Genomic DNA, 16,000 nt, shown 5'->3' with positions numbered 1-16,000 from the left:
AAAAAACACATAAAGATACCTTAAATTAAAAAAACTTTAATTTATGACTTATAAGTACTCATTTTTTTAAAAAGATAATTTTTTTTTTAGAAAGTGTATTGATCAAAAGAAAAAATCTTCTTTCTTCTAAAAAAAACAGTCTTTACGATGCATTTTAATTAAATACATCAGGTAGACGGATTTATTTCAGAAGTACGTCATAAAATTAGATTATTTTATTAGCATTTCAATTTTTTTTATGAAGGTTATTTTTGTTCTTTTACCATTTTTATTGTCGATTGAAAAAGGTGCTACACTAGAAAATACATGTGAAGACGTACCAGCTAAAGGTTGTGAAACAAAAGAAGGTATTTTACCAGAAGAGATAACAAGAGAAGAGAACAAATGTTACGTTCCTACTGAGGAAGATAAAGGTTACATTCCCACTGAGGAAGATAAAGGTTTTGTTCCTACGGAAGGAGATTATTCTGAGAAGAAAATGAAGAAAAATTATTCTGACTTGATGTATGAATCATTTTCTTATCCTTATTTTACTCCTAACAAAGCTTCAAGTTGTATAATCTTATGATAAAATTAAAAATTTCTTGGTTTTTTTTCTTTTTTTAGAGGGGGAGGTATGTAAAGAAAATATTTCTTACTAAAAATTTGGTGTAAGGCTATTTTTGAGAGTTTAAGTCTTAAGTGGAAGTAAAATTTTAACATTTAAGATGTATTCTTGATAGTTCTTGTTCTGAAACATTCTCTAATTTAGTAGGGTTTTACTTAGAATATACTTTTATGATGAGTTAAGAATGGTTGCGTGTGGGAAAGCACAAAAACCTAGCAGTCGATGGAGCTAGAAAAGCAAACCTCGGAAAAAAACTTGCAACCCTGATATTAAATGAGACGGTCGCTGCCTTGAGAGATTAATATTTCTTGCAACTAAGTAATAGAACTATGCATATAAACTTGCAACTAAAAATATGGAGATAAAGATAGTTTAAGTGGTTATTAATTACACATAGATTAGGTTCCACATTTTATGCACACTTAGAGCTTCAGTTGCAATAAAAAAGCGACGTTACCTTCCCTATACTGGACTGTAATGAAAAAAAATGTAAAATAAAAATAAAATTTTAATCATTTAACTCTGAAAGCAACGGTAACGTATTAAATCTTTTTCTTCCTTAAACTCTGAACTCCCATATAAATTGTAAAAGATACTCATTATTTAGGGATTGTTAAATTTCATGTTATTGACGTAAATATCTTTTTGTTAGTGACCAGAACCTTCAATTTTTTGAGTGTGAATGACAGGATCATCAGGATTAATAAAATTCAAGCTGTGGTATATTGCAAAATGAAAATAAACTTCCATTTCATCTAAAGAACTCTTATAAGGTATTATTTATCAGTTATAATTATACTTCCAAAATTACATTCTTGGAAATGACATTCGTTATAGTTTCTTATGTTCTGCCATAACAGAGAAAAATGCACATTTGGTATCTCTTTCTACGCTACCTACATACTACCGTCTAGAGAAATGTGCTCACCTATTGTATTAAGCTTTAAAATATAGACTTACACTATTTCTATATAGATAGGCTAATTGTCTTGATCATACCCACCAACTTTATCATTTAATGTGGTCAAAACATTGACAATAAATGTTCTAACTAAATTGCATACTCAGTTACTGTGTTTTTGCCGATTTTCAATTCATGGACAATATTTCTTCAAGTTTATAAAACAAGAAAAAGATCGAGAAGACACTGCAAGAAAAGAGTAGATTACATCTCAGCATACTTGGCCAGGTTAGCTTATAGAAAATATCTCTTAAGTTTAAATTATTCATGTACTTATAAATTAATCTAAAAATAGTTTTATTTAAGTCTCGATGAAATAAAAGAAGTGTTTTGTCTTTTTGATTTTGTAGATGTATATGGTCGGTTAAAATCCAAACTTACCTATTAATTTTTGAGCTTCTTTTTGACATATCTCATATATGGATTGTTGAGTAAACTATTTAAAAATTTTAATAAATAACCCTTAACTTACAATATCTTTTATTTACATGGTGGAGAATTTAGGTATAAAAGTATATGATAGAGATGAGTCTAACCGAATATGTTGGGGTTGTAACATACCTAAGATACATTACGATAACATTCTTAATTGCTTGAGGTCTCTCAAGATAAGAAGAGATTTTAACAAATTATCTGATTTGGAAAAAATATATATGGTTTAAGAAAATGCTGATACGAGAGGATTGATATTTTATGAAGAATTTGTTAAAGACAAGGATATCAGTTATGTTAGTTATGAGGATTAGAAAAGTCAACTGGTGAATAATTTTAAATTAAGATATAAAAGAAAAGACTTTTTAAAGTCTAAGCAATGTAAAGACGAAAGTTTAGTGGCGTTTTTACATAGAATTAGGATTGAATGTGCTGCAAATGGATTAGAAAACGATTTTGGATTAGTTATTGCTATAAATGGATTAAGGAAATATAAATATGAGACGGAGTTAGCACTTCTTCAGCATAAAGAATTAAATGAAGATGCTATTGAACGTATAATGAGAACATATAACATCTGTGAAACTAAAAATCTTCGTAAAAATCTCTCAAAATGCAAGGATTTGAAGCGGATTAGGACTGTAAATAATGTTTATAAGGAGTTGATGGATAAGGAGGAATTTATCAAGATTAATAAAATTAGCTATAAAGTAATTATAGACACTGGATCAGGATTTAACTTTGTTACTGAACCTTTTGTAGAACAATTGAAACTAAAGGTTGAAGTGCTGAAGAAGAAATTAGATTTTTTTACATACTTAAATGAAAAGTTTTTTTGTTTCAAAACAAGTGGAAATTATTTTTGAGTTTGAGGGAAAAAATTATAAAGAAAAATTTTACGTTTTGCCAAAGAGAAGGATGAAGCTATTCTGTTGGGAGGTGTTGGAAAAAAAAAAAATTCATTCTAAAAGAAAAATAGAAAAAATTAAAACGTGTGAAGAGTTACTAGAAGAACTATACAAGGACAAACCTTTGGGTGTTAAAGACTTCAAATGTAAGATCACAACTCCATAGAATAAAATAATTGCAGAGAAGTCATATAAAATTCCTCAAGCCTACGAGGATAAAATCAAAGATGAAATTGAAAGATTATTAAATAAAGGGTACATTAGGGAATCAAAATCGTCCTGGCTGAATAATGTCAGGCCTGTCATAAAAAAGGATGGCTCTTTAAGACTAACAACAAATTTAATCAAGTTAAATAATATTGTGGAATTGGACAATTATTCTTTGCCCAGAATGGATGACATGGTTTATCGCTTAAGGAACAAAAATGTATTTTCGAAACTAGATCTAAAAGAAGGATTTTTTCAAATTCACATTCAAGAAAAAGATAAACACAAAACAGCGTTTAGAATCGGTAATAAATTATACGAGTGGAACAGAATGCCTATGAGATACAAAAATTCTCCTGCTATTTTTCAAAGATGCATTGATAGTATTCTACGAGATGTTATAGGCGAGTGCTGCTTTGTTTATGTCGATGATATTTTGATTTTCGTTGAGGATGAATTAAAACATGAAGAAAATTTCAAGAAAGTAGTTAAATTGCTAATAAGCGCTGGTTTTACTGCTAATCAAAGTAAAGTAGAATATAAAAAGAAGGAAGTTAAATTTTTAGGTTACATAATTTCTAAAAATAAGTTAAGACTCGCCATAGATTTATCACGATCTATGAAAGAGTATCCTCAACCAAAGAATATTGATGAGGTAAGAAAATTTTTGGGCATTGTTAACTATTACAGGAAGTTTATAAAAAATTGTTCTAATATATGTGAACCCTTATTGTTATTACTTAGGAAGAATGCAAAATTTAAGTGGGAGGTGGAACAAAAGAACGCATTTAATGAATTGGTAAATGCTTTGGTATCTCCTAAATGCCTGCATCAACCAGATTTTACAAAAGATTTCATTTTAGAGACGGATGCTTGTTCGAATGGAATAGGCGCTGTATTGACTCAGATAATTAATAATGTAGAGGTGCCTATCGCTTATGCTTCGAGAAAAATGTCGCCTTTTTGAAAGGAACTATAGCATTACAGAAAAGGAAATGTTAGGGGCGCTATGGGGCATGGAGCATTTTTGTTATTTTCTGACAGGAAGAAAATTTATATTAAGAACAGATCACAAGGCTTTGGAGGCCTTTAATACTAAAAGATCTATATCATCTGCTAGGATATGCAGATGGATAGAACGCATACAAAATTATAGTTTTAGGGTCGAGTACAAAAAAGGTAAAGACATGGTAAATGCTGATGTGCTAAGTAGGATGTTTGAAAACCAAGTGGATTTGATAACAACCGAAACTGACAATAGGAAATTAAGGAAGGACATTTATGAATTGCATGATAATTTAGTTCACCGAGGATCTAAAGTTGTGATGAAAGAATACAATAAACTAAATCAGAAGAAAGTATCTGAGAAGTTGGTAAGAGATGTATTGAAAGACTGTAAAATTTGTAAAATGTATAATCCTATTAGAATTTCTGGGTTTAAAGATGTGGAGTCGTACGAACTAGGAGAAAAGATAGCGTATGATATAGTTGGGCCTATTGACGGGAAATACATTATTACAGGATTAGACTATTTCACTAGGTTGGGATTTGCTACTGTGGTTAAGTCAAAAGAAGCAAAAGTAGTACTAGGATTTCTAAAAAGTATTCACAAAAAGATTAAAATAAAAATGATAATATCAGATTCGGCTAGAGAAAACAAATCAAAAGAAATTAAAGAATGGTGTAAATCAAATAATATTGTGCAACATTTCACAACTCCATACCATCACCAATCCAATGGGAGGGTGGAAAGGTTTAATAGAACTATTTTAGAAGGTATCAAGAAACAAATCAGCAATAAGTCCTTAAAGCAAAAAGTTAAAAATGTTGTTGAGGTTTATAGTAGAGTAAATCATAGTGTAATTGAAGTCTCTCCTACAGAGACATTGAATCCAGAAAAATGGAATGCTATACGACATGCACAATTTCGTAACAGAATAAAAAAGAATGAAAATAAACTTAATGCTAATAGAAATGTTAAATTTAAAATAAATGATGAAGTGATTATCAAAGATGAGATTCACAAATATAAAGGTCAACCAATATTTTAAGAAATAGGTTTCATAAGTGAAGTTTTAGAAAATGATGTATACATAATTAAAACTAAAAATAACAAGCTAATTAAAAGACATGTTGATCAGTTAAGGATGTGGAATCCTAAAATTTCATCTTAGAGGCGAGGATGTTGAGTAAACTATTTAAAATTTTTAATAAATAACCCTTAACTTACAATATCTTTTATTTACGTGGATTATACGGACATTTTGTAAATAGCGCAAAGTTAGGAATAATCCCAATAGGTGATAAAAAGATATTTTAAATCTCATGGGATATAAAATTGTCATTATTGAATTCTTCTGTGAAATTAAATTTTAATATTTCGTCTTTAGTAAGTTTTTTTGCTCATCGATAATTTTTTCAAAAGTAACTTCGTGCATAAGGAAGGTTCTTAGAAATGTTTTCTACAGTCCGGTATAGGGAAGATACCAAAGAAACTGTTCTGACCAAAAGATTCTTCAATGAAAATTCCTCTGATCATTACTTATATACTATGAAGTGGAGAATAAAGGATTAGATTGAGGTGTAAAATAAAACACGTGGTTGAGCCAAACAAAGAAACAATGCCTTTTTTTATTGGCTCGTCAGGGAAAAGCCTTGCGGCATAAAAACCCTGGATGCTGTTTAATTACAAAAATGAGAGTCCACCACGTTATTACCACGCGGGAAAATACCGTCGATATAAAATGTATATAATGGAAAGATCTCGCCTCTCGCTCTTTGCTTCGCCTTACACGTTCCTTAACTAACTTAACTTAACTCCTTTGATTTCGATATGTATTCACAGGCTTTCTATAATGGACTGGAAGAATGTCCTTTTGTACTGGCCCCGCAGGGCGTACGGACTGGTGTAGAGAAGTGGGGGAGGTGAGAGGTGGGGGTGACTAGAGGGGCGCTTCGGTAGTTACTAGTAGTTGATCGATGCTCACCCATGAGTATCGATCTAGACCTTTAATCGATGGAGGTGGATGCGCGCGAATTTTGAATACTGCTAATTACCGTATGATCCTTTTGGATCGTACATACTCCCCCTGTTGAGAGTGTAACGATCAATGATATTCTTAATACATGTGTTGTGTTGTGCGCTTATTATCATCGATTTACAATGCTTTCGACCTAGGTCATTCAATCAGTTAAGTATATCGCGAGTTGTATAAGTTATTGAACATGTTCATTCGATTGCTTATGATATAACGCTAGACGTATTCGCTGAATCGCTCAGCGTATTTTTGCTGACTTAGTCAGCATTCTCGAATTATCGCTGGCCAGGCGCCTTTCTTGTACGTACAAGGGAACCGTTGGGTCTTAAAGACAATAGAAGAAGTTAACAATAAATTAACAATGGACAAATAGTTGTCACATTACGCTTGACAATTCCGTGGACCGTCTTCACGGTAACCACTTGTACTACATCGTCTTCTCCTGGATGTACGTTCACGATCCGGCCTAAGGGCCATCTCATGCAAGGTTGATTCTTGTCGATGAGAACGACGACGGTATCCCTTTCGATTTTCTGCTTGGGTTGTATCCACTTTTGTCGTTTCTGCAGTTCTCGTAGATACTCAATATGCCAGCGTCGCCAGAAATCTTGTCGCACTTTCGTGATATGTTTCCAGGAGGACAGTCGATTGGCTGGAGTTTGAACATAATCTTCCTCCGGTAATGTCGTAATAGGTCTTCCAACTAAAAAATGTGCGGGTGTTAGTGCTGTTACGTCATTCGGATCTGACGATATGGGGCATAATGGGCGTGAATTTAAAATAGCTTCGATTTCGATCGCGAAGGTAGATATTTCTTCATACGTGAAGAGAAGTTCACCGACGACCCGTTTTAAGTGATGTTTGAAAGATTTGACCGCTGCTTCCCATAAACCGCCAAAGTGAGGTGAGAGGGGTGGATTGAAATGCCACGATATCCTATGATCTATCGCGAAATCACGGACCTTAGTTTTATATTCGTTCGATTCCATCAGGGCGTATAGCTCCCTTAACTGGTTATTAGCCCCGACGAAGTTGGTTCCGTTATCAGAATAAACGTGAGTTGGAAAAGCTCTTCGACCCACAAATTGCCTGAACGCGGCCAAGAAAGCATCCGTAGTCAGATCGCTGACTAATTCAATGTGTACCGCCTTTATAGTCATACAAATGAAGATACACCCGTATATTTTAACGCGACCCTTATTACGGTATTTTTTTTCCTTCGCGTAGATCGACCCGAAAAAGTCTACTCCGACATGGGAGAATGCAGTGGTTTCCTGCACTCGCGAGCCTGGTAAATCCCCCATTTTATATCGGATGCCGGATGCACGGAATCGAATGCAACGTACGCAATGACGTACGATTCTTCGCACTTGATTCTTGCCGTCGAGAAGCCAAAACCGTTGTCGAAGAGCATAGAGGGTAGTCTGTATGCCAGCGTGAAAATTTTGTTCATGGAATTTTCGGATAAGAAGATCAGTGACGTGATGATGTGAGGGCAATAAAATCGGACATCTCTCATAAAAACTTAAATTCGCGTTTCGAAGTCGGCCCCCCACTCGAATTAAGCCTTCTTCGTCGAGGATCGGATCTAACGCGGCTAGTCTTGTGCTCTTGACTCCCCCCGCTGTTTCTAATCTTTCCCTTTCGGCGTGGAATTGTTCGCCTTGTACGATCTTTAAAACGCGTCGTTCTGTTTCTGTTATTTCCGCTGTCGACAATTCTCCCTTATACGAGTTAGTTTTGAGCCATCGTCGGCATCGAGCCACAATTTTCAATAATCGCGCGTAGTTGGAGAATCGCTGAAATACATTTCCGGATTCGATTCGCGTCGTTAATACCGACAATTCCTTTACGTCCGGTAATTCGAGAATTTCCCCTTCCGTCGGGTAGGGCTACTCAGTCTCTGGTCGCGCGAGCCAGGGTGGTCCACGGAACCATGCCCCGTTTTTCAAAAAATCGCGCGGAAGTTGTCCCCTAGATAAAGCGTCCGCTGGGTTGTCCTCGGATCGCACATGTCGCCATATGATATTTTCACAGATTTCATGTATTTCGCGCACGCGATTCGCCGTGTATAATTTTAACGTGTTGGAGTCTCTTTTCAGCCAACCCAGTACAATCATCGAATCGGACCAAAAGGTTATCTTGTCGGGTTTCAATCCGCCGGCAGTTCGGACTTCTCTATATAATCGCGCGAGTGTTAATGCTCCGCATAGCTCTAAACGTGGTATAGTGGTATTCTTAAGGGGAGCGACACGACCTTTCGCGCAAAGTAGACGTACATATGTGTTACCGAATTTATCTCGCGATCTTACATATAAGCAGCCGCCGTAACCAGATTGACTCGCGTCGGAAAAACCATGCACCTGCACGTCAATCGAGTCGTCGAGTGTGATGCGTCTTTCTATCGTTAAACTGTCAATTAATGTCAATTGTTCTGCGAACTTTATCCACGAGGTGTGTAACGTATTGGGTACCGATTCATCCCAGTCGATATGTGTTTTCCAGCAGTCTTGGATGAAGATTTTGGCTGTTAGAATGACGGGTCCTAGAAGTCCGAGTGGATCAAAGATCTTTGCGACTTCGGATAAAATTCGTCGCTTGGTAATTCTTTCGCGAATATCTACTGGCGCGACGGAGTAAATTAAACAATCATGATGTGCGTTCCATGAAATACCGAGTGTCTTTAAAATAGGATTTTCCCCAGAGCAGAGCTCGACATCGATGTTTTTTATATCTAAATTTTCGAGTACCGGTCGGAAGTTAGACGCCCACTGTCGTATATTAAAACCGCCTCGTTTTAATATTTCAATAGTTTGATCGCGTATCTTTCCGAGGGTTTCGACATTATCAGTTCCCGTAATGAGGTCGTCTACGTATAGATCGCGGTTAAGTATTTCGGCTCCGAGTGGATAATTAGCACCTTCATCCTTCGCGAGTTGTTTGATGGTTCGTATGGCAAGAAACGGTGATGACGCTATTCCGAATGTTACCGTATTAAGTTCGAACGTGCGAATCTGTTCGTTATGTCACCAAAATATCCGTTAATATTGACGATCGTCTGGATGAATCCATATTTGCCGATACATTTTCTCAATATCCGCTGTTAATCCGTACCGATATGTCCGGAATCGTAATAAATGTACTACTAATGTGTCTTGTATTGTAGGTCCGACTAATAAGGTGTCGTTGAGAGAAAGTCTCTTATCATTTTTCGCGGAGGCGTCGAATACGACCCGTACCTTTGTTGTCGTTCTAGCTGATTTGATAACCGCGTGGTGGGGAAGATAGCAACTTCCTATAGGTTCGTTTTTGACGATCGACATATATCCTAAATCGATGTATTTATGTGTAATCTGTTCATATTCCTTCCGGAGTTCGATATTCGCATGTAATTTCTTCCGGAGATTACGTAACTGACTATACCGCGTAGGTGACTGTAATCGTGGCTTTCTTCGCCGAAGGGAACACGCACGATATATCTTTACGATTCATAGTGTTTCGCAACTTAGACATAATGACTTTGCCTTCTATTTTGTTTACTGAATTCGATCGCGTTATCTTAGGAACGATGAGTAGCGAAAAGTTTCGACTATATTCGTTATCTAGTGATCGAATGTTTATCTCGATAATGTCCGTCGTTTGAGTGGTGGTGTCGTTGATAGCGTAAATAGGGATCGAATATGGTTTGATCGGCAAACGTAGGTCTCTCGCGACCTTCTCGGTGATGAAGTGCGCGGCGGCACACGTATCTAATAGCGCCCGACATAGTCTGAAAGTTCCGTCTCCCTTTCTTACGCAGCACATCGCGCTCATAAGGAGTTGATTCGGTACACCGCGCGCGTTGCTATTAAAGATCGGAGTGAGTCATGTGGGGGTGGGTTCAGTTTGGGAGGTTGACGTGGTCTCCTGCTTCGCGGAGGTCGGGGTCTCCTGTATCGCGGCCTTCCGTTGGCTAGTATTCCTATGTAGTGATGTATGATGGGGTCGTTCACATATTTGGCAATGGGAAGCGTTGCATGGACCTCGATGCGTCCGTAAGCAATTCTGACATAATCTATGACGTTTGACCACTGTCAGTCTATTTTGTTCCGTCATATTATTGTATCGAGGGCAGAAATATAAAGGGTGTTCAGCTCGTCTACAAAGAATGCACTTCATCGTGGTACGAATAAGAAATGTGCGTGTCGGAAGTGTGTCCTGTCGTTTTCGCGGTCGTAAATTCACCTTCTCGGGATATCCACGTTTCGCGTGAGGTTCGAGGTTCGCGGATGTTGATGACGTTTCCAGCGGAGCACACGCACGCGCATATCGGGTTAAAAAATTAAAGAATTGCTCGATAGTCGGATATTCGTCGGAATCTATCTGTTTATTCCATTCTTGCAGCATCTCGGGGGGTAACGCGCGTTCAGCGAGGCGTACTGGCCAGACCACCGAACTTACATTATATGTCTCGAGTGTGGAGATGTGAGAACGCAGTTCGTTCAAGAATGCCGTTACGTCCTTTGCTGATCCGGCCTTCGGTCGGGATATGTCGATTAACGCGTCGACTACCCGAGCTAATAGTATCCGTGGCACATCGAACGCCTTCAATAAAGCTCCCCACGCGTCCTTATATTTTTCCCCAGTTAATTGATAATGCTCGATCGTTTGAAGGGCTTCGCCGTGAAGAGAGTCGCGAAGGTATACGTGTTTTTCTAAATCCGATATATCACTACGCGTGTCTACGAGGGTTAAAAAGCTAGATTTAAATGGGATCCATTTCCCTATATTCCCGTCGAATTGCGGGATCTCAATGCGCCGTAATGGTATTTGTTGATCGCGGGTTTTCGTGATATCGTTGCTTTCGTCAGCGTTATTCGGGTTGTTAACTGTGGCGGTATCGTTTGAATGAAGTTTGTCTCCGATCGCGCAATATCTCTCTATGATTGGAGTTAAACTATCGACTCCTCCTGCTTCGTTGATAGCAGTAACGCACTTTTCATAAAAGGTTTCGTATTTCTCTACTAGTGGTGCAAGTCGTTCGTAGCGCCTTCTTAATTCCTGCTTATTTAGATTTGCTTCATTGATTAGATTTTCGACGTGCGTTAAACCCAATTCTAAAACTAGCCGTTTTTGTTCAAGCTGTCCGAGCTGTTTTTGCGATGCCATCACGAACCGTTATTAACTATTCTACTCTTCGAAATCTACTCAAATGAATTTATGATATTATAAAAATTTCCTTTGCACGAGTATATGGCCGTGCGTTGGGTTCTTGATCACGCGAGTACCGTCCTGCTACCGTAAATCGTTGGAGGGGGTGTCCGTTTATTGTCAGTGGTAGCCCGATGGAGGGGGTATGCGATCGTCGCTAGCTGTATGCCGATAGATGGAGTGACCGGCGAGACGACTGTAGAGGGTTTCTCTATAGTAAAGATAATACTAGACTGAATCTCTTTTATGATCTTTATTGATAGGATGCGACTTGGTTTTCTTTGTTGTACACTTCTCAACGGCTACGCACAGACTGTACTCGTCTGGTGACCACACTTGCTAGCGTGGTTCCCTAGCCTTCTAGTAACTTAGATGGCGCGACCATCGGTCGTACCGCTACATTACTCCCTTCGGAGCATTTTTCTTATTACATAAAATGCGAAACATAAAATTATAGATGTTTACAAGTGTATAAAAATATAAAAATATATAAAGATATATAAAAATATTGCATTATCTCTATCCTAACCTAATAAGTTTTAATTGGTACATACGAATCGGTATTGCAATCTTTTTCGACGAACGCTGGTTTTAGTCTTTCTATAGATACATTTATATGTTTTCCTTTATAGTTAATTTTGAAAATATTATCTGTAAGTCTTTGTATAATTTCGTATGGACCTTCGTAAGGCGCTTCTAATGGTTTTTTTACAGCGTCGACCCTTAAAAATATGTGCGTACATGTATACAACCTATCCTGAATAAAATGTTTCTTTTTGATATGGTGTGCTGTGGGTATCGGTCTGATTTGCCTTATATATTGTCTTAATTTTTCTAAGAATATGTGTGGATCTTGTAATAGCTCTTCGCTGAGGAAAAATTCTCCTGGTAGTCTGATGTTTTCACCATATACCAATTCCGCAGCTGAAGCTTTTATATCTTCTTTTAGACTTGTGCGTAGACCAAGGAGCACTGTTGGTAATATTCCTACCCAGTCTTTTTCTTCGTGGCACATTATTGCTGCTTTAAGTGATCTATGCCATCTTTCTATCATTCCATTTGATGCAGGGTGATATGCTGTTGTTAATACATAATGCGACTAATTTGGTTAATGCTTCAAATAGTTGACTTTCAAATTGTGTTCCTTGATCAGTTGTAATTGTAATAGGAGAACCAAATCTCGAAATCCACTGCGAATAGAATGTTGTTGCCACTGTATCTGCTGAGGTATCTGGCATTGGAATTGCTTCTGGCCATCGAGTAAACCTATCGATCATAGTTAGGCAGTATCTCATATTTTTAATCGTTGGTAATGGACCTATTATGTCTATGTGCACATGTTCGAAACGTCCTTGTGGTACTTCTATTTTCGAAGGTACCTGTTTGTTATGACGGCTTATTTTGAGCTTTTGGCATGCTAAACATGTACTTGACCATTCTGCAATATCTTTGTTCATCTTTGGCCACATGAAGCTTTTTCCTATAAGGTGTTTTGTTACTCTGCCGCTGGGATGTGACAAATTGTGTACGTTCTTAAAAATCTGCCTCCGTAAAGAGACCGGAACGTATGGTCTTATGCTTTTTCCTACTATGTCGCCATATATGTATTTATCAGAGCTATCGAGGAAAATCTTTTGCAGGTTCCATTTTCTTCTGCTAAAATATTCTTTAGTTCGTCATCCTCTTGTTGCTTTGCCATTAGCTCTTCTGTTGATACTAGGACTGGCATGTCTATGGTTTCCAGTCTTGACATAGCGTCAGCTGCCACATTGTCCTTTCCAGCAACGTAAACAATTTTGGAAGTAAACTGTCCTACGTAATCCAACTGTCTGGCTTGTCTTGGGCTTGCTTTGTCCGTATTTTGCTTAAAGGCGTATGACAGTGGTTTATGGTCAGTCTCTATTATTATTTCTCTTCCTTCGACAAAATACCTAAAAAACTTTAAACTTTTATAAATAGCTAACAATTCCCTATCATACACACTATATCTAATTTGCGCTTTTTCTAGTTTCCTTGAGAAATATCCTAGTGGTTCCCATTTGTTATCACAGAATTGTTCTAACACTGCTCCAATTGCGTTATCGGAAGCATCAGTCTTTAATTTTAATATCGCTTTTTCTTTTGGGTATGCCAATAATGTTGCTGTGGCAATTGCTTCTTTGGCTTTTTTGAACGCTTCTTCCGCTGCTTGATTCCATTCTATCAGTCTTTTGTCGTGCTTCTTGGCTCCTACCATATATTTTTTAAGTGGATCAAGCCATTCTGCAGCCTTTGGTAAGAACCTCCTATAAAAATTCACTACCCCAAGGAAACGTCGCATATCTGAAACAGTCTTTGGTTTTGTATAGTTTTGTATAGCGTGGACTCGCTCATCCAACGGCGCTATACCCTTATTATCTATCTTATAACCTAAGTAGTTTACGCTATTTTGAAAAAAATTGCACTTTGAAATGTTTATTGTTAGTCCATATTGCCTAAGTCTATTGAATATTGCACGCAGATGTTTTTCATGGGATTCCTTATTTTTAGACGCTACAATTATATCATCTATGTAACAGGCACAAAAATCTAATTTGCTTAATACTATGTTCATAAACCTTTGGAACGTTTGCGCCGCGTTACATAAACCGAAAGGCATCACTGTGTATTCGTACAGACCAAAAGGTGTGATTACCGCTGTTTTTTCTATATCTTCCTCAGCCAACGGAATTTGGTAATATGCTCTAGACAAGTCTATTGTAGAAAATATGTTACAGTCACGAAATTGTTGCGTGACGTCGTGTACATGTGGAATGGGGTACCTGTCTGGTACCGTAACGCTATTTAGTCGCCTATAATCTCCACATGGCCTCCATTCGCCGTTTTTCTTTGGTACTATATGCAGAGGGCTCGCCCATTGACTCTTGGACGGGCGACAGATTCCTTCGTTGACTAGTTGCTGAAATTCGGCTTGTGCGATTCGCAGTTTTTCCGGATTTATCCTTCTTGCTCTCTCTGCTATTGGAGGACCTTTTGTGATTATATGATGTTTCACCGTGTGGCTGATGGGTTTCCTGGAAGTTGGTTTCGTTAAATCTGCGTACTCCCTAAAAAGTTCTAAATACGGACTATTGCAATTAATGGTCAAAATGGTTGGAACGTCGATATTTACTAATTCTGCTTTCCTAGAAAGCAATGTATTGCCGTCCAACAATTTTTTGTTTCTTAAATCAGGTAATAAATTATAAAAATGCAAGAAATCGGCGCCTATTATTGCTTTAGAAACATTCGCTATAATGAATCTCCATGAAAAATCTCGACGGAGTCCAAGATTTAAGTTTAAAAGTTTTTTTCCGTATGTGTCTATTTCTGCACCATTTGCCGCGTATAACTTACACGTATTGTCTTTGGTTTCACTTATCGAAGTACGTGGAATCACTGAGACGTCTGCACCAGTGTCTATCAGAAAACATGCTCCTGTTTTCCTATCATTTACCATGAGGCGCAGGTTTCTCGTCGCGTCGTCAACTGCCTCTATTTGAGACGCTTGCATTAGTTTTCCGAAGGCTTTCTTTTATCCGGGCCTGTCCACTTGCACGGGGGTCTGCACTTCCACGATTGTTCCGCGAATTTCCAGTGGTAATAACATAGGCCGTCATTGTTTCGGTGTTTGCTTGATGATCGGCTTCTACTTCGGGATCTTCCGCGGAAACTTCGGTACCTTGTTCTGCCGCGCATTAGGTTTTTCATCTCCTTCGTTAGTTGCGCGATTTCCCGCTTGATTTCCGCTACCTCGCGATTGATTGTTGTTTGAGCGGCACTTCCTATTGGCGCTGCTTCCGTAATGGCGGCCGTTTCCGGCAGACGCTCTCTCTCTAGGATCTTATCACCCATTTCCGCTAACTTTGCGGGTGACGTATTTTCGTCTGTAATGGCCAGGATCTCTTGTGCCCTGGTTGGCATCCTCTGCATCCATAATGTTAGGAGCATTTTCTCGCTAACACTATCTCCTGCTAAGCGTTTCATTTCTCTCCAAAGTTCGGAGGGTTTTTTTGTCTCCTAATTCCACTCCTATTAACAATCGCCTTAGCCGTTGTTCGTCGGATTTAGTTAGTCTCTGTACTAAGGCTTCTTTCAAATGTGTGTACGTACATTGTTCGGGAGGGGCTGCTAGGATGTCGTATACCTCTCTTATCAGCGTGGTATCCAAACTTCTTACCACCGCTGACACTTTTACGGCATCCGATTTAACGTTGTACGCCGCGAATTCCTTTTCCAACATCACGAACCATAAATTTGGTTCCTCTTTCCAAAAGGATGGAAGATTTACATTTCTAAATTCACTGGCGTTGACTTCCTTTGTGTCGGTATCGGCACGGGCCACGTTGGCTTCGCTGGTTGATTGTGCCATTGTTCTCCTTTTTTTATTATTTTCTCTATTTTAGTTTTTGTATTATTTTTTTATTTTTTTACGCGGACGTTCCCGGGTTTCGGCACCAATTCACTGTAGAGGGTTTCTCTATAGTAAAGATAATACTAGACTGAATCTGTTTTATGATCTTTATTGTTAGGATGCGACTTGCTTTTCTTTGTTGTACACTTCTCAACGGCTACGCACAGACTGTACTCGTCTGGTGACCACACTTGCTAGCGTGGTTCCCTAGCCTTCTAGTAACTT

At 37.9% G+C, this 16,000-nt stretch overlaps 3 protein-coding genes across 3 annotated transcripts; all 3 read right to left on the bottom strand.

Moving 5' to 3' along the window:
* Positions 1-6,497: 6,497 nt before the first annotated feature.
* On the bottom strand, positions 6,498-7,457 carry LOC149033692 (uncharacterized). Its single transcript, XM_089171197.1, has one exon. It carries the CDS (start codon positions 7,455-7,457, stop codon positions 6,498-6,500), a length of 960 nt encoding a protein of 319 aa, XP_089027323.1.
* Positions 7,458-8,045: 588 nt separating this feature from the next.
* On the bottom strand, positions 8,046-9,476 carry LOC149033691 (uncharacterized). Its single transcript, XM_089171190.1, has 2 exons — positions 9,393-9,476; positions 8,046-9,167 (listed from the first exon to the last, which is right to left on the bottom strand). Exons 1-2 carry the CDS (start codon positions 9,474-9,476, stop codon positions 8,046-8,048), a joined length of 1,206 nt encoding a protein of 401 aa, XP_089027316.1.
* A 5,849-nt stretch (positions 9,477-15,325) lies between these two features.
* Positions 15,326-15,733, bottom strand: LOC149033690 (uncharacterized). The gene has a single exon (XM_089171179.1). It carries the CDS (start codon positions 15,731-15,733, stop codon positions 15,326-15,328), a length of 408 nt encoding a protein of 135 aa, XP_089027305.1.
* Between the last annotated feature and the right edge of the window lie 267 nt (positions 15,734-16,000).

This window comes from Polistes dominula, unplaced genomic scaffold, assembly GCF_049000335.1.
Source record: "Polistes dominula isolate Pdom_NZ unplaced genomic scaffold, Pdom_raw_medaka contig_241, whole genome shotgun sequence".
Lineage (NCBI taxonomy): Eukaryota > Metazoa > Arthropoda > Insecta > Hymenoptera > Vespidae > Polistes > Polistes dominula.
Note: the sequence above shows the minus strand (reverse complement) of the source record. Positions and strands in the feature narration are given on the sequence as shown.

Bases quoted from the DNA above. Each gene is read 5' to 3' on its own strand.
- LOC149033690 (XM_089171179.1), bottom strand. From the start codon at position 15,733: ATGGCACAATCAACCAGCGAAGCCAACGTGGCCCGTGCCGATACCGAC.
- LOC149033691 (XM_089171190.1), bottom strand. From the start codon at position 9,476: ATGTCGATCGTCAAAAACGAACCTATAGGAAGTTGCTATCTTCCCCAC. The intron at 9,168-9,392 runs GTACGGGTCGTA...CATAACGAACAG, and splicing joins CAGCTAGAACGACAACAAAG to ATTCGCACGTTCGAACTTAA.
- LOC149033692 (XM_089171197.1), bottom strand. From the start codon at position 7,457: ATGGGGGATTTACCAGGCTCGCGAGTGCAGGAAACCACTGCATTCTCC.